Raw genomic sequence first — 23,467 nt, 5'->3', positions numbered from 1 at the left:
CCCTTTCGACCGGTTTGGATCGATCTATCGAAAACTGGTTTCCTGGTGGGTCTCGGAGATCGGAACGGAGTCTGCGTCCACTCTTGACATTTGTCAGTCAGTGTGATCGTGTAAGTGTTGAATTGTGTGGGTGTGCGTCGATGATTGATGATCTCAGGATTGGCTTGGTTTCTCGAAGATGAAGCTGTGCTTTCGCTTGGCTCTCATTCCTATTCCCAGATTCTGAGCGAGGTCATTCTTTGTTCATGATGTGTCAATGGAGTCAAACTAGCTTACAAGATTGTAGAGTGTATAAATGAAAACATGTATAAATGAATTTCTATATATATATATATATTTATATAAGGAAATATGAAAATTTCCACCTAAATCTTAAATCAACTTACCTTACTTCCATTATTTAATTTCTATAAGCACTTCTCCAATTTTAGAATTAATAGGCATAGACAAATAATAAATCAAGATTTTGCTTTGTGGAAAAGGATTTGAAGTCTCTCTTTCATTGCCTTGTGTTGGCTTTCATTCTAAATCACTCTCAAGTATTTAATTCCAGCACACACACTATGGGGGCATATCCTCACCCAATACTATCTTCTTTGTTCCCTCTTTTGTGCCTAAAACATAGTTGTTACACCTTCGAATTTGTGAAGAGATCGATGTAGAAGTGAAGATATTAATTTACAAGTATTTCTATTTTCTAATTAGAAAAGTAGTTATAAAGATTAAATCATGGAAGTAAGGCACATCAATTTAAGATTTAATTTGGTCAATTTAATATTCTACTCTATATACATACATATATTAGTGTAGAAACAAAGAAGTATATGTATAGAGGGAGAGAAAAAAAAGTAAACTATTTGGATGTGGAGGCAGCATCATAATTAATTAAAACACATTCTAAGCTTGATAAAGAGTTTAGTAAGTTTAAATTAAATAAAACATGTAGTTCTTATTGGAATGAAGTGAAATTAAAATTAAATTATAAATTATGAATATTTTAAAATATTATATAATTTATTAAATTATATACATTCTATAGATACTTTGAAAATATTTTGATACTAATACATTAATTTTTAGACTTTAAATAATCATCAATTAACTCAAATTTAAAATATTAGCTAAAAAGAATATTATAAATATATTTAATAATTTCAGTAATAATTAAAAAGAAATTTTCATGGTAATTTTAATAAATAGTATAATTATTTTTATTTGATTAATTTAAAAATAAATATAAGTATAAGTATAATTTTAAAAATATTAACTATTAACACAAAAAATACTTGAATATTAAAAAAATTAATTAACTTAATAAAATACTAAATTAGCATAAATGTTTTTGATAAATTTATAGATAATATTTAATCTATTATTTATTTGATTTTTAATTTTATTAGTTTTTTTCAATATACTTATTCTTATTGTATTTAGGTTTTAAATTTTTAATTATTTATTTATAATTATAAAAGAATAATAAATTTTTATTCCTAAGTATTTTTTTTTTATCAATTTTAGATATTACAAAAATTATTTTTAAGATATTACAAAAAGATAAATATCAAATGTTGTTAATATTTTATTATTTTATTTTATTTTTTGTACAAAATTTATTTTGTAAAGTTTCAGTTCAATTTAATAATAATTATACATTTTTTTATAATTATAGAATATATTTTAAAGTATAATTATAATGATTTTTATTTTTAACTAATAAGTTTTAGAATAAACAACATCAACTTTATCAACATCCATAAACACATAATATAATACAAGCTCTATAAAAACTAAAATATTTTTTTTTTATATTTAAAAGAGTTGATTTTATTTATATTAAAATTAAAACAAAAAATTTAATACAAAGCTTCAAATGATGACATTTTTTATTTTTTTTTATTTTTTTATTAAATTGATAAGTAGTACAAGATGTATCTATACAATAAAATAGAGGTATCTATATTGCAGTTACTCATTTGTAATAGACAAAACTGTAAAAAATCAAATATTATTTTTGCCTTTGATTTTTAATTAATGTATAAAATTTCATTTTTTATTATAATATTAAGAGAACGGTATTTTTTAAATTTTATTTTTCAATTAATTTTTACTTAAAAAGATTTATGATGTATACTAGAACCAATAAAAATTTGTTTAATATATTTTTCTAAAATAGAATAAGGAAGATTTAATTTTTTAAAACTTATCCTTTGAATCAATTTATATACTAAAGATATTGGAGAATTTCAAAATATTTAAAAGCTTCTATTAATATGGTTTAATTGCATGTTATTGTTAAAGAAGTTCTTCTTCTTCCAAATACTATAATATCATAATTTTAAAATATTTTAAAAAAATCTATCCCTTTTAATTAAACCATCTTCTTAATTTAGAATAATATTAACCATTTTTTTATAGAATAAAAAAAACACCTATAAATACAATTTTTTTTATTTGTTTGTTTATAATGATAGAATAATAATATAAGATATAATAATAATAATAATATTTATTTGAAAAAAACCTTAAAATTATAATACTTAAAATTATATATTTTAAAATTACATAAATAAATAAATAAATAAGTAAATAAAAATTAATATAGAGATATTAGAAATAGAATTTAAGGTACAAATTTAACAAAAGAAATTAGAGTTATTTTTTAATATTTTAAATAAATTTAAATAAAAAACATCATAATTTAAAATTATTTTAGTTGATTTTAACATTAAAAAAGAAATTTTTACTTATTTATTTATCTATTTATTTATTTATTTATTTATTTTATATTTCTCACATAAATTTATACATAAGTTTATACATTATTTCATTATGTTTTTCACATAAATTTCTTGACATTTCACAATTGGACAACAAAAATAAAAATATAATGAATAATTTTAAAAGGATATTAGTGAGAATATATCATAATAAAATTTAAATGATTCCTCTTTGCATTAAAAACCTTTATACATTACAAAATAAAAATATGATACTTATCAATACAAGATTAAATTTGGTTTAAGGATTATTATTTATATTGATACACATCATATTTTCTAAAAAAACATTATTCTTGTAATTTTTTATTTTGTAATTTTTTATTTTTTATTTTTTTTCATCTTCTTTCATGTTTAAAGATGGTTCGTAACTACTTTTGTAGGCATTAACTATGTTACATTAATTTTAATATTTTAGTTATTGAATTAATTTTTTCATTACCATGATTTATTGATAAATTTTCTTGGAATCATATCCAAGTCCAAACATGTGTAATTGAGACACACAAATACTCTCCAAGCATCCATCCATATGATGTGTAGATGTAGAAAGATTGTTCATCTATTCTCTTTCATTGAGTTATAAGGTAGTTAAGGTAGTTAAGTTGTATTACAAACCAAACCAACTAACCATGTTACAAACTATCCACATCTTCCGACAACAAATGAATGTTCTAAAAAGAAATGGTTTTCTTTAAACACAAATTTTCAACACAATACTTAACGGCAGACGAGCAACCTCTTGCAAATGCCGAAAATTCATGCCGTGAACTGAGTTTTGTTGTGTCCGATAAATTTTGAACTAGATGATGCCAGAAGTCTTACATTATTCTAGAACTGAACCACATTCAAATCTGAATGAAACCCACATTCAGCCAGAATTGGCTGACAATACATTTGTCATAATATGGCATTGATTCTTACACTTTTGGGTTAACAGTTGCTATTTGTAAGAGTAACTAGACATGGTTTTCTTCTCCCCATCTTGTAAGTCATCTTTACAGTTTTAGAAAATATTCACACAACTTGATCAATTGGTCAAGTTACCCTCTGCTGTAGTAAGAAGCTAACAAACACAATGCACAATCTTCAGACTTTCCCTGATGAAGTGCTCTGCCAAAGTGCATGCCTGCACTGTTTTGTTGAAAGCAGGTCGGTGTTCATGTCAGTTTTCGAAGTGGTGTAGTGTTGTGCGTTGTGCACAGCCAGCTCAGTTCAGCCTGATGCCATCGCTCTCCTTTGGTGTGTTCGTAAAGCTGGAGCTATGAGGAAGAGTTTTCACCAATTGCTGTCAAAGGGGATGACTGACTAAAACGAAGTTCATGTTCCAGTAATCAAACCCACACGCTCGAGTTGATTGCTGATGTGAGGCAATTTCTTCTCTCAAACGCTTGCTTGATGGAAAGAGTGACACTGAAACATATCCATCGTGTTCCAAAGCCTGTCATGTATGCAAGTTATCGCGTAAATTCATTCGTTCGAATGTAGTTAATATGGTGGTTTGTGAACCCAACGAACAACCTTTTTTCATTCCAAAGCACCACAAGAAGAAAACCAAAACAGTGAAAAATATTAGAGTTGCGCAAGGCGTGGGAAATGTATTTCAAAGACCTCAGCTATTGACTGCAACTGCAACAGGCTAAAATACACCACGAGGCCTACCAGCATCTTCAAAATGTCGATAATATCCCAGTTAGCGTGATAATTGCAACTCCAAAGGTTCCATTTCGCCTGCAAATTCAACTTCTGAACCTTGTGCAGCTTGCAAACTCACTAATTCCGGGTGGAATGGGGAGTTTTGGATGGGCAATAGTGCTACTCAGTGTGAGGAAGGAGATTGCAGACATCGAGGATGGGTTCGTTTATTGGTTCACTCCGCAGTAGCAACAGTAGTTCAATTGGGTGCATTGTGTGCACCAGTGTGATCACATCAGATAGTGGATACAAAAAGGGTTGTGTGGACTGGACCAAAATTATGACCAACTTCACCTTTGTCCATATCCTACTGCAAGGAAGATGTGAGGCTAACTAGGAATTGGTGTCTAAATTGTACCTGAATCTGTTTTAATATATGTTAGAGAAGCATCACAAGGATGGTGTTGAGCACCCACCAATGCCGCTACAAGTGAGTTCCAATTAAATGAACTGTTTTGCAACTATGCTAGGTACTTTGTATGTGATAATTTGCAAGAAATAGTATTAGATGTTTGCAATGTGAGGGCATACATTGAGTGGATTATCATACATATTGTAATTGCAAGTTTTGTTAAGACTAGAAAGCATAGATCTAGATTTAAGGATCCAGCTAAATATGTGAACTGATTGATTATTCTTGATTTCATTACTAAATGACAATCTATGGCATAGATTTATTTATGTTTAAATAGGTTTTAAAAAAAATTGGTGCTTTTACAAATATTATTGCTTGAAATAAAATAAAAAGACATTCACAATCCAATCTTAGCTAGAAAATTTTAATCCAAATAGAATAAGAGAGTTGAAACTTCTAAAACAGATCTTATTTTTTAAATATCTTTTTGGCTTTAAAATTTTAGGAAATTAGTGAGAAATTTGGGAATATTATTAGAACCTATGTAAAGTCCTCCAATCCTTATAACTTCTATTTTGTTATTGTGTTAGATGTTAATTTAGAATATTTTTTAAAAATATATAAATTATAATTATAATTCTTAAATAAATATTATTATTGATTCTACATATTGTAATTTTTTAAAAAATATTTAAATTTTAAAAAATTATATTCAAAAAATAAAATAAAAAAAAATTATACCACTTTTTTTTATAGATGATGCGCTAAAACACATCTTGAATTAGATTGGATATAAATACTTCAAAATAAAAATTTATAAGTTGATTTTTGATTCATTAAATTTTTAAAAATATCTAAATATAAATATTTACAAAATAAACTATATAATTTTTAAACAAAGTTGTTTAGATATCAAATTAAAAAAATGTACAAAATATTGAAACTAACTTTGATAGTGTATTTTTTTTTTTTTTTTTTTTTTTTTCCTAGAATGCTATTTTAATATCACTAAAATATTTTAATTGAATTTTAGAAAGAAAAATATTAGACTCATACCTTGATTTAAGACATATAGAAGATCTTAAAATAATATAAAAATAAGTTGACATTTAAAAGCTATGAGTAGTAGTGTTATTAATGTCTAAAACTTAAAGCGCTACAATACTTGGTACCAATAAAATATAATTATAAAGTATTTAGAATATAATAAATTAAATTATTAAAATTATATTGATAATAGATACTATTCTTGATTTATTTATTATTTTTGGCTACTACAAAATCATCAAAGAGACTTCTAAATTAATATAGTAGCATAACTTTTAAATCTTAGATCAAATATATTACACTTAGATATCTTTTTTTTTTAGAAATGTAATAAGAATAGCTCTTTTAAATTGAATATTGATAAAAATTAAATTAAAAATTATATCAATAATTTTAATTTTATAATAGAAATATTTTTATATTAAAATGAATTTGAATATCTAATATTAAAGATAGATATAATTAAACTTAGTTAAATATAAATTAAATATATATATATATATATGAATCTTTTTATAATTACTAATTATTTTATAATATATAAATAATTATAAACTATATATATTTAACAATCTTAAACATGTATGATTTTAATTCATTTTTTTTATTATTTAATAAAATTATCAAAGACAAGAATTCAAAAGATGTAAATAAATATGTGAGATATTTTTCAAAGAAAGATGAAAACAATTAGATAAATAAATATGTATATTCAATAGAAAACTATAATAGCTATTGCCAAAGACAAAGAAATTAAAAACTCTTGAAGTTAGACTACATGCGAAAAAAGAATTGACAAGAGTGAGGAAGGCCTTACTCTTACTTCTATATGTTGGCTACTTATGATACAAGTTTGACATATCTAACTAGGAGCTACGTAGCAAACCTTCTATAAGATCTCTAGCATAAGTTCAACTTGCAGAACACATGTCTATTTTGCAAGGCAAGATTTCTATTTGTATGCTACATGCCAAACTTGTATCACAAGTAGCCAACATGTACAAATCATGGCTAACATGCTAGCCGAGTTTTCAACCCATCAATTACCTATAGACATGCATAAAAGCAAAGCCACATCTATGTAACTTCTAAAAAGTTTTTCTGTAAGATATTATTAATTTTTTTAATTATTTATATTTATTCATATTATCTAGATAATTATTGAAATAAAAATGGATATCTATGATATTAATATATATATAAATATTTTATTAAATTAACATATTTTAAAACTATATATATATATATATATATATATAGGGAGTTGTTAAAGCCACACTCTCTTTCAATCTCATAATCCATTTTGTACATGTTTCTTGTCCCCAACCCTATTTTCAACTTTGTTCCCATCTGCCATTCCCAACTCTCATTTGTAGCCTTCATTTCCAACCCTATTTCCATCTACTGTTCCCATCTCCTATCTCCACCATATTCCGACTCTATTCAAACTAGATCCCGCTTTGATCTTACCTTTGTTTCTAACTCTATTTCAATTCTATCCTAGGTAAATGATATATATATATATATATATATGAATATATATGAATATATTACTTATTTTGAAATGATATTTTATAAACTATTTTAAAATTATTATGACTTACTTTTTGTATAAGTTTTAGTTTCAATCCTAAAATTATTATAATATTTTTTTATCATATTATAATTATAAAAAGTATTTTTATTTAATACATCTTATACCTTATATTTGAAATATATATATATATATATATTTAGATATTTAGATATATTTAGATATATATTTATATATATATATATATACAAACTCAAATAGACTTTTCATATTACAAATTTTTTTTATTCTCTTGTAGCAAATGAAGAAATTTTCTTTTTATCTAAAAACCAAAGTTTTAAAGAATTGCAAATAAGCCTAAGATCCCACCTATTTATAAATAAATAATTCACTCAACTTAATATTTTTGTGGTATCACTAATCTAATATTTATTTTTGTTAAAAAATACCTTTTAATGTACTATAATAATACAAGTTCAAGTTAGACATTGCTAAATAGAGATTCATACTTTTTCTTTGTAATTGTAAAACATTTTAATTTTTTATATTTACTAAAAAGATCCTAAAGCTATAAATTAATTATTATATTTTAGAAATTTACTTTTATAAATGTAATTATAAATAAATATATTTAAATAAACCATTCTTTATTTAGTATTACATGTCCACATAAAAATAACAAACTTACACAACATGAACCTTTTGCAAAAAACTTGTGTTAGAAAAAAAGTGTAACTGGGTCACTGCCAAATTAATAATAATAGTCTTCTTCTATTTTGTTCATAGTTGGATTGGAGATGGAGGTGGAGTAAGGACAAGGTAAGGACGAGGGATGGAGACAGTGGCTTGGAACAAAGTTGGGGACAAGGAATATGTATAAAATGGATCGTGAGGTGGGAAGGAAGATGTGGCTTTAACAAAATTGAGGTGTGGCTTTAACAACTATATATATATATATTCTTAATTTGAAATTTATAATGTCAAATTTTTTAAAATTAAAAGATAAGATCTTATATTTATATTAGTAAAACATCTTCTTTATAAAATAAAAATTAGATAAAGTTAACATCTTAGACTATAAGGTTAAAAAATTAAATAATCCTACAAACATTAGTTGATTCTAAAAATATCTACAAAGTCTTTTAATTATAGTCTATAATAGACATGATTTTATTCATTAAGATAATGATTATAAGATATTTTAAATAAAAAATGATATATAATGCACTAAATTATATAATTTGAGATTGTCTAATGAGAAGGGATTATAATGGTTTAACATCATGTATATATATATATATATATATATATATATGTATATATATTACACAATACAATTAATCTAGCAATTGGTTATTGGAATTTTAAGTATATCTTGGGATGGATAAAACCAAACAATCCCTAAAATAATATACATTTTAGTAATATTTATGCATTTTAGATGTAATGTTTGTTTGTTTGTTTGTTTGTTTTTTTTAATGTTATTGAGAATGCTTTGTTTATATATATTGGGAGCTTTAGAGCCGTTTGCATTTTTTGTAAAATAAAACATATAATCACTTGCAACAAAAAAAAAAAAAAAAAAAAAAAAAAAAAAACCTAGTAAAAATATTACAAGAATATTAAATTTTCATAGAAAAGTATTTTAAGATCTATTTATTAACAAAGATTCTAAATCTTCTTCTACACAACAAATTCTAAGTCATGAAAAATAAAAAAATAAAATAATGGTATTCTTTTTAAAGTGATAGCATAATCTTAATTGTTTGATTTGAAAATTATTAATTAGAATGCAAGTAGCTATAATATCCCCAACAACCAACTAAAATGTCTTGTATTACAAATAAAACAATTCACTTTTGTTATAGTCTAGCTTTTTAACTTCAATTCTATTTTTTGCATGTAGTTTTGAAAAATAAATAAATAAATTTTATTACATATTAAGCATAGGTATTAACATATTCTTACCTTATTTTAACATGGAAAATACCTTCATAAATTAGTAGAATAACAAATTATAAACTACCAATCCTATCTAAATTTGAAATAACTGTGACACAATCTGATGTTTAATTTGTGGTATTAAGCAAATAAAAATAAAAATAACATTATGACAAGGCTTCTTTGTATACTTTACTAATTGACACAAGGATTTTAATATTTTTTCACATAAATTCTTTGATACAATGTTGTAAACCAAATAAATAACTCAAGTAGAAAGAGGATGGTGTACTAAACTAAGATCGTGCTTAATGGCAAATAGATGTTGTGCAAATGATTATGATAATGGACAATATGTATGTACCTTTGTATATCAGCTTTTTCTTTTTGTATAAAATTTTAGAATCGCAATATAAGAATATAGAATCTTATTGTTGTTATTTTAAAAAATAAAATTATATATATATATATATCAAAAAAAAAATGTAAGTAGATCATGTGAAGGCATCAATGGTGGAATCCTTTTTGAATCTTGTGCTCACCTATGCAAAGTACTACGAAGGGTTTTTTAAAAAATAGACATGTAGAATTACATGAAGGATTAGACAATGCAAAAAATAGAATCTTAAAACACAAATTAGGGATCCACATCATGTAGAATTCTAAGATACATTCTGAAAGAGTGATCCTCCACATGACATGCAAAATTCAATGGTTTTTGGATGTTTTGAGTTGTACGCTTTCCTTGTAGCTTGTGGGAAAGGATTTTCCCATTTAAGCCAAGTAATCAAGAGCTTAGCAATAAATTATCTATCATATGTTGCAAAATAAATTAAGAAATTCAGGGCAGCACCACCCGAAGAGTCCCAAGTAATGATGTGCCAAGGAGGGAAATCTAGCCCTGACAATATAACATCCTTTAGTCCCACTTTATCTTTCAAAGCGAGCAGGAACAATCTGACGCCAATTAATGAGTGAATTAAGCAACAAGACAAAGTGGGGTTTGTCACTCTATCATTCGTGTCCTGGTCATACTGGCCCAACTTATTGTGCTTTTTCTGCATTGTTAGGGCTATTCATAAATGACATGTCTCTGCATTCCCTTGCCACTAAAACACAAAATCACCAAGCCTGCAGACAAAAACGACGAGGTGGGGCACCCCTAATTTTGCTGATAATGGTGGAAAAAGGCTCTGCAAATGCAATCTCCTCTGCAAAAAGCTCAATTGTGGAGCTTGAGAGGGGAGGGTTAGGAAGAGGTGACGTTGAAACCCTAAATCCAACTTTGCATCCACAGAGCCTTTTCCCCCATTATGTACATATATATATATATATATATAGAGAGAGAGAGAGAGAGAGAGAGAGAGAGAGAGAGTATTTTTTAAAAATAAATTTAATACTTACTTGAGTGCGTGTCTATATGTTACAAAGAGGGATGGATTTCATGTCCAAAAGAAATAGGAGTTTTAGGAGCATCTTTTACATTGACCAATAAAAGTGTGGATCTTTTTTTTGTCTTTCATGTGTGTGTGACTCTTGTGTTGAGGTAGTTTGGAAAAATAATTTTGTTATTGTTCATGATATGTAGATTTCTATTTGGTCATGTGGGTTGTTGAAGTTTGGGACTATTTTGCAAATACTTCAACGTGATTTTATTTTTACTCTGGTTTGGCTTTAAGTGTGTGTGTGTGTGTGTGTGTGTGTTGCAACTATTACATTTTATTTATTTATACGAGACATGAACTATTTCAGTTTTGTACCTAGTCTCAATCTGTTCAATTTTTTCATAGAATATCATGTTTTTTTTATTTTATAACTTTACTATTTTATGTGTGAAATTGTTTTAAATATTTAAAAGGAATTTAAAACATATTAATCAGTTAAAATCTTAATTCGTAGTCATTGAAAAGCTGGTTTATATGATCATGTTCTATTGAAAATATTAACCATGTTCAAGATTCAAATTATGTATTATTAAATTGATCACACTGTAAAATATGCAATTTTGTACCTTAAAAATTCACTGGGTTAGGTAAGCACCATGAATGATAAATTCCATAGTTAATAAACATTTCCTTTCAATAAAAATAAAATGAAATGAAATATTAGGAAAAAATATTTTTTTTCAAAAAGATTAAAAAATTCATTGATACATTAAAGATTAGCAAGTCTAATTCACGTGTAACTTATAAGTCGACATTAAATTCCAACTTCAAATCCTATGATAAGCCATTAAGAGCACTTGAAGCTGGAGAGTACAAGCAAAGATTTGGTGCATTAACTACCAACACAATACATTTACTAAGGTGATAATGTTTTCAATTCTTTAAAAAACTATATTTTGTTTTTTGAAATGAAAGAGGAAAAGGGATTGATAATAAAAGAAAAGAAGAGAAAGCAGGAGGATTGAAAGAAGAAAATCAATAACACTGAAAAAGAAAGTGTAATACTGAGAAAACAACTTTTTGCAGTTAACAGGACAATCCTCCTTACCATTATTTTGCAAGATATAAAAATTTATTTTTTTAACTATATATATATATAACGAGAGAGAGAGAGAGAGATATAACAAAAAAAAAAAAAAAAACAAACAAACGAGCTAACGAGAAACTCACGAAGCGACGAACGAACAATCAAATGAACGAGAAACGATCGAACTGACGAACGATTGAACGATTGAACGAGAAATGGACGGAGGGACGACGGACGACGACGATTTCTTACTCGGTGGGGACCGACAACTTCGACGCCGAGCCTAGACAGACACGATGCCGAAGTAACCCAATTCGAGATCTCTCCTGCACCTCGGCCACCTTTCCTGACCAATTCCATACTCATCTGTTGCGTCGCACAATCACTAGGCTACTGTGCTGGTGATTGTTACTCTTCGCCATCGCTAAGGGTTCATCACCCATGACGACCTCTTTTTTTCATCGGTGCTGCCGTCGCTCGGCTCTAGAATTTGAGACTCGATAGACTGAGATTGCGGGGTAGAGTTCTTGTGAGGAGATTGGCGTTGGTGAATCTGCACTTCGTCGGCACATTCAGACACAAATTTGCTAAGTGGGTGTCTTCTGAGTTGGGTACCACACCAGTTCAGATCTTCGCAGATCGAGAGCTGAGATTGGATGGTGGAGGTGCGTGTGTGTGTGGCGAGGGAGGGTGGAATCCACGACGGAGCTGCTGGTAGTGGCCCATCTACGGAGGTGATGGGAATGAGACCTTGTTCGGTTCTGAAAGGGGTTGTTGCATGCTCGAAGAAAGTTGTCAGGTCTGACCAGTAGGAGTTGCTCAGGTGGCCAACTTTAGATTATTTTAAGGGTTTTGGAACATCGAATTTGAAGATATCAAATGGAAATACAAACTTTTTAAATTTTACCGAGGTGGAAGTTTGGCTTGATTTATTGAACCCATAAGAATTTCTTCTCCATATGAAGAATGTTAGATGTTCTTTGGCTGCTGTTCTTCAATGTATTGTTTGGAAGTATTAACAGGACCCAATCCAAATATAATCTCAAGAAAATCACACACAAAGGAATTGAATATGTTGATGCACAGGCCGGTAAGGAATAATAAGAAATGGTGTGCTAGAGCATGGTCCTTTGAACCAAGTGGCAATTCCATGATTGAACATTATATCTCGGTCTCTGCTTCAACTATTGGGGTTCTAATGTCCGTTTACGGCTGGCCTTGCAGCAGAGGCACTCATGGAGCCGCAAATCATGCCATCCCTGCCCTTTTTCGGCAAAAAAAATACATCCACCTGTAATTGCTCTGAGGTCTCAATGAGAACTATCGTCAGCATGGGTCGCGGTGTTTACTGGCGAGTGGTAAAGAGGATGAGTCAAGCTGGACACTTAGTGTTTATTTCCAATCACCAGCGCTGTGCTGCTTGGATTTGAGCCTCGTCTACATGACACCTTCATTCAAAATCCTGGTGTCGACGACGCTTCAAAAACATACTGGAGAAGGGTGCGACAATGCCTACAGTGATGAGTACATTATCAATGTCTTTTGTCTGTAAGATGACGAGGCCCGTAGATGGTACACTTTGACAACGTAGTGGCGCCAAGACTGACAGGCTGCATGGCTGAGTCTGAGAAGCAAATCTGATGGCAGGCCATTTACAACATAATCTGCAATGCAGTAAATCTACAATTTGTATTCTTAGTAAATTACGAATCAGCGAGCCAGACACACGAGTTAATCAATGCTGCGGCCTTTCCTCTTCAACGCAATTGACTGGCAGCAAGCTCCTGTTGTGAACGAAGTTGTTAGTAAGAGTGCAAGTCGCTGGAGGCGGTTGGGCTTTTTCGAGCTTTTAGCCCGTTCCGAGCGCTCGAACAATCGGGTCGTTGGGGGATGATGGTATCTCTGGAACACATGTGCCAGCAGGTCATGTTCTGCTGGTGATGATGCCACAAAAAGAGGGTTATCATGCAATTTCTGGTGGTATCTGGGTGGTGTTTAGTGAAGCTCTAGTGCTTCGTTGTATTTCTCTCGGCAGCCTGATTCTCTCCCGTGATAAGCACCTCCGGCGTTGTTTTTGTCTCTAGTCTCTCGCCGCTTTCGTGACTTTGAGGACAGCATCTGGACCTGTAAGGAGTTTTGTTGAGTGCTCGGAGGTGGACGGTGGACCACTAGGGGCGGGACGTGACTCGTGTGGCGGACTCTTCCTTATCGGCATTCAGTGAGGAGAAAATCAGTGTTGTAGCATTTCATGTCGCTGGACCTTTATTGAACAGTGTCGTGAGAGGGGCGGCGTTATTCTCTTTAGCAATGGTGAGAGTTAAGACGTTGTGTGTGTGGTCATGAATAGTTTGGGCCAATGCACGTCGTGACTGCAAGCAAGGCGACAATCGCCAGCCATCTACCGTGACTCGATAGGAATTACGGAGCATGCCTTGGCTTGAAGATCCCAGCCTCTTGCGAGATGGGAGTGAAGTCCTGAGTGAGGTGGAAGAAGAGTCCCCACATTTCCTGAAACTCGTCATGGCTAAGAATTTTACAGATGCTCTTTGATCGAACCAGCCCTAGATTGTTGGCGCCATGATACACGGCTGCCAGCTATCATGCAGTGAGTTGAATTTGTTTGGCGGTTCAGCGTGAGCGTGGGTGATACGGCTTACTTCTATCAATAAGACTACGCCCGCAATGAATGCAAGTTGATTCTCAGTAGTAACTTTAATCTGTCTTGCATTCTTCATGTTGCGGGAGATGATTGAGAGGCGACTCCGTGTTAACTCCACCTGAGCCACACTTGGCATCGACATGAAAACGCCTTGAATGCTCCGGGAAATGTGCACAATGCCGGGAAGGCTGCGTGGAAGATTACTCTTCTTCTCAATTATGGTTTTCAGCCTCCACCATTGGCAAGTCTCGGCCACGCCCTCAGAAGGTTTTTATTCTCCCCACCTGCGCTTTGCATAATTTCTTTTGGATCCATATGTTCAACGTCCTGGGAAAATTCTTCGCAAGAAGATAGCGGAGAAGCTCTAAATCTGTGTGCCCTCAGGTTGATGCCGCAACAAGAGGCACTCTATGACCTGATCCTTAGAGGAATTTAGACTTCGTAGGTGCTTCACGGAAAAGTGGGATGAAATTAAGCCTGAGACCTAACTTAGAGAAGAAATTTACTTTTGTTTGAATGCTTTGCAGCGGCCGTATTGGCACAGCTCAAGAACATGTGGAGGGCAGCGCCTAGTGTTGTCAAACTCTGGGTCGACGCTGTTGACGCGTGCCATGGACCGTGGCCGGGTGTTGGATGCGCTTTGACTGACAATCCCACAATTCAAGCTCCATGTTTCATACTAAACGTGAACTGCACTGTGGTCAGCCTGTAAGTCCCCAGGAGCCTCAGAACTCGTCCTCTTTTTATAAAATGTCTTCGACTTTGTGAAGACGGATGAGAAGATAGGATCTTTCTTGTGATTCAGTTCGGTGTCTTGCTGCAACCGCTAACATGTGAGATTGTTGATGGTAACACAGAAAAATTCCTAACGGCAACTTAACAGGGGAGATACCTCTGATTCTTGCCGGACTGTCCAGCCTTCAGCACTTGTAAGTGGACCGGATTCATTCATCATAAACTCGTATTGTTTTCACCTTGCAGTCACTCAATCAGGTTCCTGAATCCACTAATAGATTGCGTGGTTACACTTGTTCTGTCCACCAGGGATCTCCGCGGGAATTTATTGAAAGGAAGAGTGCCGCCGGAACTGCTCGACAGCTTTCCAAGTCTTTCATTTCTAGATTTATCGTTGAACTACTTCACCGGAACAATTCCCCAGGCACAGAATGCAACGTTCGAGTATGACACATGGACGAAAAACTGTTTCTCCTCAGATAATTCCTGCGAGCTTGCACCGCAGATGCGACCCATAGCAGATTGCCGACGAGAGACTTCGCTACAGCTTCAACCTTGTGATTCATGGACTCGAAAGCACCTTCTCCTGCTGATTGTAATCGTCCTCATCTGCCCTCTCACAGTGATAGCAATACTCTCCGCTATAGCCATCTATTACTGGAGGTCCCGATCGCAGCAAGCTGCCCACTTCTGGCAAAACAGATCTCCCTTGAGGGCACCAGACGTGGAAGCGACACCCCAACGCAGCGTGTGTAAGCAGTTCACACACCAAGAGTTACACACTGCAACAAACAGTTTCCACCACAACTGCCTACTGGGAGCTGGCACTACAGGCATTGTTTATCGAGGGAAGCTGGACGATGGGACTAATGTGGCAGTTAAGCAGCTTGATACTCGAAATTCCGGAATGCTGATCAACGACGAATTCTGGAACGAGGTTAAGGTGCGGGGAGCCATCCGACACCCTAATGTGGTTACGTTGCGTGGCTTTTCTAAAGGGTTGGGGGGCTGCGACCCAATGCTTGTCTGCGAGTACATGCCCAATGGCTCCGTTCTCGATGCCCTTCTCAGCGACAGTACACCCTTGCGATGGCCTCGGAGATACAGCATCGCCCATGGAGCAGCAGTTGGGTTGGAATATCTTCACGAGCATTGCAGGCCGCCAATTATCCACGGCAACCTGAAACCTAGCAACATTCTGCTGGATCGGTATGAATCCTCCGCACCACAAGATCTTCATCCTAACCTGAAATTAAGCCCTTCATTGTTAATTATCTTCGAAGATCATGTTGGGGGGAGTCTTACATCAAGTAGAGGGTTATATTACGGCTTTTATTGCAGAGATTTCACGGCGCGAGTTGGACATTTTGGATCTGTGAGGGTGGCTAAAGTCTCCCAACGAGCTGTAGTGACAACCTTGGGGTTCGTGGATCCGGAGTACGGAGTAACAGGCAAACTGACGGAGAAGAGTGACGTCTTCAGCTACGGCATGCTATTGCTGGTTCTTGTTAGTGGGCGACGAATGCTGGAGTCTCACCCGTCAGGTACAAATAAATAGCCCACGAATCAACTCCCAAAGCTACGTCGCATTGAATGCCTTTTGCAGATTTGGGCTTTGAGATTAGTTGATACTACTTGCTCTAGAGGAAGGTGATAACGCGTTCATGAGAGCATGGATTGTTGTAAGGATCTCACGATGAATTCATGTTTCTCGACCAGGAAAACCGCAGTTGCTTACATGGATGCAACTGCTGGCGAAAGCAGAGCTTGCCGAGCTCATCGATCCACGTCTGGAAGGCAACTTCGACAAACACGAAGTAAGCTTGTGTGCGCAGATTGTGCTGCTATGCACTCGGATTCAACCTGAGTTGCGGCCCTCCATGTCGGAGGTGAGACGCATTCTGGAAGGAACCATGCCAGTGCCCATCTCCGGGAGCTTGGACACCCCAGTGTCGTCCTCCCACACAAGCTTTGTTTCCATGAGCCACTTCTCAGGGAGCTACTACGGCTCTAGTGATTGCCTTTAAGCAAGTGGGCATTCAGCTCCACATCTCAAGGTACCATTTTGATGCAAGATGCAACTTATCAACCTCAAAAGAGTGAAGCCAGGTGAATTCAGCATTAGCGGCCAGCTTCCATTCTTCCGCAAAATGGCAGAGCTTCCTTTATGTACATGGAACTTGGTCGTAGGCATTAACTTCGTCGTCCCCTACACGTGGTTAGACTTGAGTCAGCTGCGGTAGATTCATTCCATTCCATGTGTTTTAGACGATTTCTATCAAAAGTGATCGGTCGTCGACAATCATCGATCATAGATTATGGCGCATTTCAAAAGCCAGGATGTCAGCGATCGAGGAAACAATCTAATTTGATTGCTTCGGATGAAACTCTCATACCCCATCTATTCTCCCTTAAAAAGAACAGGACCTTGCTTGTCAACCTGGGAGTGTACGTATTCACTGACGGAAATTTAACTGCAGAAAAACACAGAATTGCACATGGCACAGTACTCCACGTCTGTGCGGTCAATAAAGGAAGCTGGTTAAATGAATCGCTTCTTCCTGATTGTTAGGTGAAGTGCATCATCCTTTTTTATGCTAGGGTTTCGAAAAACTCCCGTCTGTTCAGTCAAGTGAGTAGTGACACAAGTCGCTTCCATGAATGTTCAAGCTCTGTCTGTACCTGTATATTTACACTACTTCTAAATGTCGAAAATATCGTGCTGTAATCAGTGCCTATTCTTGTGCATCTTACTGAGCAGTCACAAGTGGAAAGCATCTACAGTACATGCATGATACTCAAGAATATGAAAACTCCTCGTTGGAAAGCGATGACTCTAGTGCTCTTAGCTACGGACGGCGCCGGCGGCGACCTTCTGCATAGAATTGAATCATGATAATTCCGTTGGCACTCCGATCGGAAGCCTTCAAATGGAGCGAATAAATTTTTGCAGCAGTCTAAGTTAATATTGCCATAAAAATTGCACAGGAAGCGGAGGCCCGTGTTTAGCGTTCTCAAGTCACCGGCCTCAACCTGGAACAAGTAAGAAACCCACAAAAGAAGTAAGCTAACAATAAAGAAGAGATACAAAAAAATAAATATGCTAAGCATAAAATGAAATAAAAATTGGGTTCGAAATTGTTGCAGATCTGGTTTCACCTTTCAGATAAAGTTGCAGAACTCTCTTCGAAGAGTTCTTCCATAGGAGCTCCAGAACCACTGCCTTTTTTGGACCGTGTGCGCCGCAAGAATCTCATCACCATCATTTGCTTTCTGACTGCTGGTGCGAAAGAGCGCGAAGCTCGCCCAGGAGGCACGATGTCCACCACTAGGCATGTGGTATCATCACGCAAGCCCTGCACCTTGATGACTTCCTTGACGATGTTCTTTGCGGCAACCTCCGGGTGCTTCTCGCCACGGCAGACTTTGGCAGCCTTCTCCGAGGTCAAGGCGTCCCACACGCCGTCAGAGGCGATGATCAGCCTGCCTCCTCCAGGTGAAAGCTTGATTTGCTTTACATGGGGCACAGGCACGATATGCTCACCTGCATCGACATCTCCGATGGTCCTAGACAAGCATATACCGCCCGGCCAAGACCTCAACGGGCCAATATCGCAACCATAAGGATGCAGCCTGGCCACTTGGCCCCCACTTGCTACAACGCGTTCACACCTGGCCCAGCGCAGAGACAACATTCCATCAAGTTTTCTTCTCCAAAGGATCGAGTGTGAGAAAACAAGCACGACAACATTTGCGTCAGCCAGGATTCAATTCAAAAGTGAAAAGAGGCACGCACTCTTCTTCGTTTGTGTCGAATCTGTGATCAATCGTCAAGGCTGTCACAATTCCTTGTGCATCGAGCACGCACCGGGAGTCTCCAACACAAGCGCATGTTACGATGTATCCGTCTACGATTACCAAGGTTACCGTTGTGCCCGAAAAGATTCCTAGAATCACAACGGCCTCACAAGATCAGTTACTGTCAGTTGATTCTATCCCCAAGGTACTCGCTTGTACAAAGATAGGCTGGCAAGGAATGTATCAACGCCGACGGGACCTCTCATGGTACGATATAGGGCACCTTTAGATCGCCAGTCCTTGTCGGTCTTCACAAACCCTGCGACCATTGCTCGCGGCAGAGCTGCCAGCCATTCGTCCCTGCTCAGGCCAGATGGGACTGCATTCACCACGTTGTTCAGCAGGTTCTCCTTAGTGAATGCTCCAGCTGCGGATCCATTATGACCGTCCAAAACCTGCTTCGAGAAAGCTCTTGCTGGTATTAGTGGTAAAATCCGATCAGAACTGGTCAAGGATCATAAGCCGTTTCCATACATGGAGAATGTAGGGGGAAGGGAGCTCATGCAAGCTTACCGCAAAGGCATCATACGTTGAGGACCCGTCTCCGGGGATTCGTTGGCAGTTCGTCTTGACGATGACGAAGTCTTCTTCTTTCTTCGCTTGAAGAGCTTGACCATACGAGACGGATGGCTTGTTAGCTTTGATTGTGGGTTGAGTGCCTTTGTTGAACAGTGAAGACAAGGTGACCAAGTGATGGGCGCGTCTACCTGCAATAAAAAGACTATGAATATAGCCCATGGTGTTTTGAAGTGGTTCACAAATCAACAGAACTTAACTGATCAACTGCTATCTAAGTGCGCACAACTCCGCCTCTCAGCATAGCTCTCCATTCTGACACAATCCTCTGGAAAAGTTCGACCATGCCCTGAAACTCAGAGACTCGGATGTCAGTCATCACTTCTACATTCTGCCGACTGAACCTCTTCGCGACTCAGTTTCAAGCGTCGAGGTCTGTACCCATTTCGCAGGTCAGTTCTCACACGAGCTATTTATTGAATCACCGTCCCCTACATGCTCCAAAGTTTGAACGCCGGAATTTCTTATGTTACACAAGGAAGCCATCCCCCCATTCAAAGTTTAAATTGAAGAGTTGAAGCCTCCGAACATGCACTAAGACAAGGACTACATCAAGCAAACAAACAAACAAACACATTTGGCTTGTCTCGGCATAGAACTGGAATGGCAAGTCTCCAGAAAATCGTTTTTTGAATTGTACTCGCCGAAAATCAGGATTAAACTCTTCGAGAATTTTAACAGATGAATGTCTTGCACGTTTCTACGCAAAACTGAACTATTTCCAATACAAAAGAGCTGCCAAAGTGATTTCCGAACTTTCAGGTAACTTGTGTTCAACTGAACGTTTTAGAGCATCGACCATCTGAGCGAGAAATCTAAATTGAACTAGCAAGAACATTGGACCTGTGCTGAACCAGGCGAATGGTAACACAATTGAACTACAGGCACAGGTTCAGAATATTAACATCCTCTCTTCCCGAATTTCTCGGACAACAGTGTGATCCGGAGACGTTGTGGATTACACGCCACATGTCGTATTTCTAGACAGCGTCGAAGGCTTTTGGCAAGATTCATTTCGGGGAAAAGAGAATGAGACTTAGGAGTCCGCATTCAGGCGCTACTAGTCTCTCGACTTGCCCCGCTTTAACAATGTCCAAAGCATCAGGGAATATGGTGTGAAGTTCTACGCGTGTATGGAGAGGCAACAGGGAGCGAACACCCAGAGTGGAAAAGCAGACGAGACAACTGCGTGGCAAACCTTCGACTGATGCGCGAACGCAGAGCTCCATCAAAGACGCGAAACAACAGCATTTTTTCAACGTCTTCCTCATTTGCGACGTCGGTGCACTCCTCGCTGATCTTGCTTCTAACCACCCAAACCCCGTCCTCACCTCCCCCCTCCCTGAACAACAATCACCTCCCCCTCGCCATTCCAATCAAAAATCAAAATACGCTCAGGTGTCCACAACCTTGAGATTCTGCATCCATCAAACTTAGTCGCAATCACGCCCACTGCGTCCACCTCATTCACTCCCCTCGCTCTGAACAAACTCAAACCCACGGCTCTAGCTCACTGACGGCTCACTTGCGTTGCAAGACCTGCTGGCCACCACCTGATCAGCTTCTTGAGCGTCGGATTCGACAGTCCGAGCAAGGGTGCGGCAAAACGGCTATAGCTTCAAGGAGTAGTCTCGACAGCGACGGGAACCTGAGGAAGCGGAAGCGAACGCATGGGACGCTGATTTTCTTCTGCGACATCGCGTGCCAGCCCACCGGGATCGTGACCACACTGCAGCACCCTATTTACTCCAGCCAAACGCTAATTCTAGCGATGCTCTTGTTGGACCAATCATCTCGCATCCCGTTCCTTCGCCTGTCAAGGATCCGTCTCCCGGCAACATCGAAAAACATCAGCGACTTGGCTCGAATATTATGGCCTGGTACTAAATAGGGGTGGGTCATCAGTGTCGTGAATCTGGCAGAGCAGCCCCATCCGCAACGCCCCAAATCGGGGCATTCAGGTGCGGGCAGATGCGGAAATGGCGTCGTCCAATTGCAAGCACATTGATATCTCTCTCTCAGTTGGACGAACTGGGGTAATTATATTTATTCTCCCTTCTGCCCGCCCGAACAAACAGCTTCTCTTTCTCCGACGCGATGCTGCTGCCTTGCGCAACCATGAGTCACCCCGTATTTTTTTAGTTTCCATTCTCAGAATGTCTGGGTCCCACTGAATCTCGCTCCCCGCTTGCTTTCCTATCGCACCTTGCCTTCCACCACCCATCCTCCGGGGCACAAAAACAAAAAAAACACACAAAATTGTCATTCCAGTGTCGCTTCTTTTTTTTGTCTAGAAACCTGCGACTGCAAGGCTTGTGCACTGCACCGAGCACTCTCTCACACTCTCTCTCTCACACACACACTCACTCTTCCAGCTACAACTCATCACTCTACCATCGCCGCATCACCGCAGTGCGGTAGAAATCATCATCAGGATTAAATCAAACAACAATTGTGGATCACGGTCCACACACAAATAACATCGAAGCTGCTTGCGCAGATTTCGTTCCATTCCAAAAACCCTTTCTTGCCTTCTTCTTCTTATTCGGGGATTCTGGGTCTTATTATTCATTTAATTAGTATATTCTTCTTTCGAGTGGAAACATGAAGTCTCTGGTGCCTGTTATTGTTGCATGCGTGTCCACGTCAGCATATGTGGGGGGGGGGTGTTGACCTGTTATATGACCGGGTGACATGGCATGGTCTCCGCTTCCGTCCAAGCTCCCTGCCTTTTGCTTTTACTTTATTGTTTGTTTCATTTTATATTTTATATTTATATTTGTTTTATTGTTTTTTATTGTTGTTTAAAGTTGCTTTTTTTTCTTTCTTCTTCTTCTTCTTCTTCTGCTTTGAAGCCCTCCCTTTGTGGTTGCTCTTGACTAGAGCTTGTTGGTGTTGGATGGCTTTGAATTGATAATTCGGAGTTGGGGAGTGGGAATATGTGAGAAGATGAATTGTTGGAGAAAAATAATCGTGTGGATTTATGAAGAAAACTATGTTTGGTTTAGAGGTTTGTTGATGGTATTGTGGTTTCCAAAAGTGGTGGAGTTGGGTTGCTCAAAATACAACTATTATGCAATTGGTTGTTTAAATAATTTCTTAAAAAAAGAAAAAGAAGTTAAATTCTCTGGTTTATATGTATGTTGCTGGGCACATTGTAGGAAATAATTTATCAATAAAGAGAGGATTATAGTACAAATGATTAAGAATAATCTAAAACCAACGAAAATATTAAACAGAAATATTTGTTTTTATTGTTGTATTTTTTAATGTGTTAGACCAAATTTGATTCAAATATCAAAAAATTTAATATAAAATAAAGAATTATATAGAAACAAAAAAAAAGAAATAAATAAATCTAGATATTAGACAACGGAAAATATTAAATCACAGCTCCGTATTCTTTAGCAGTCAACAAAAAGAAAGAAATATTTTTCAGATTATTATTTAGGTTAGATTTATTTATTTATTATTTTTATATTTGAACACTTATCAAAAAAGATTTACCAGTCGAGTTCTTTGTATCAAAGAATAAGCTTTTTTTTAAAAAACTTATGATTATCTATTTTGTAAATTTATAGAATAATTTTGTAATTTAAGCCAAGCCTTAAATTTTGATTGAATTTGGCTCATTCAATTTTTATATTTTTAGAACTTATATTAAATTTTCAATTAAACTCTGTTTTGTGTTTAAAAAACTTGAAGTCCTTGACTAGAATTGTTTTTTTACAGATATATTTCAAAACCTAATAATAACAATCATAATACAAAAAACTAGAAACTAAAACTTATTTTGAAACCTAAAATTTACATAAAGT

At 35.5% G+C, this 23,467-nt stretch overlaps 2 protein-coding genes across 4 annotated transcripts; one reads left to right on the top strand and one right to left on the bottom strand.

Moving 5' to 3' along the window:
- The first annotated feature begins 9,797 nt into the window (after positions 1-9,797).
- On the top strand, positions 9,798-17,766 carry LOC112290834 (putative serine/threonine-protein kinase PBL25). Its single transcript, XM_090255238.1, has 9 exons — positions 9,798-10,345; positions 10,487-10,608; positions 11,459-12,620; positions 13,046-14,747; positions 15,008-15,188; positions 15,338-15,409; positions 15,525-16,424; positions 16,557-16,759; positions 16,935-17,766. Exons 4-9 carry the CDS (start codon positions 14,636-14,638, stop codon positions 17,240-17,242), a joined length of 1,776 nt encoding a protein of 591 aa, XP_090111364.1. The 5' UTR covers positions 9,798-10,345; positions 10,487-10,608; positions 11,459-12,620; positions 13,046-14,635; the 3' UTR covers positions 17,243-17,766.
- On the bottom strand, positions 17,758-21,634 carry LOC112290835 (putative protein phosphatase 2C 5). 3 transcript variants are annotated; one of them, XM_024537576.3, is made up of 6 exons: positions 20,848-21,634; positions 19,587-19,780; positions 19,297-19,468; positions 19,012-19,162; positions 18,375-18,887; positions 17,758-18,248 (listed from the first exon to the last, which is right to left on the bottom strand). In XM_024537576.3, exons 1-6 carry the CDS (start codon positions 20,918-20,920, stop codon positions 18,230-18,232), a joined length of 1,122 nt encoding a protein of 373 aa, XP_024393344.1. In that variant the 5' UTR covers positions 20,921-21,634; the 3' UTR covers positions 17,758-18,229. The 3 variants fall into 3 exon arrangements, with proteins under 3 accessions (XP_024393344.1, XP_024393345.1, XP_024393346.1); XM_024537577.3 differs by having other exon boundaries at positions 21,059-21,632; XM_024537578.3 differs by having other exon boundaries at positions 20,031-20,969.
- Positions 21,635-23,467: the final 1,833 nt, after the last annotated feature.

Source organism: Physcomitrium patens, chromosome 13 (assembly GCF_059467195.1).
Source record: "Physcomitrium patens ecotype Gransden chromosome 13, ASM5946719v1, whole genome shotgun sequence".
Lineage (NCBI taxonomy): Eukaryota > Viridiplantae > Streptophyta > Bryopsida > Funariales > Funariaceae > Physcomitrium > Physcomitrium patens.
The sequence above is the reverse complement of the archived record's forward strand: the minus strand, read 5'-3'. Positions and strand labels throughout refer to the sequence as shown.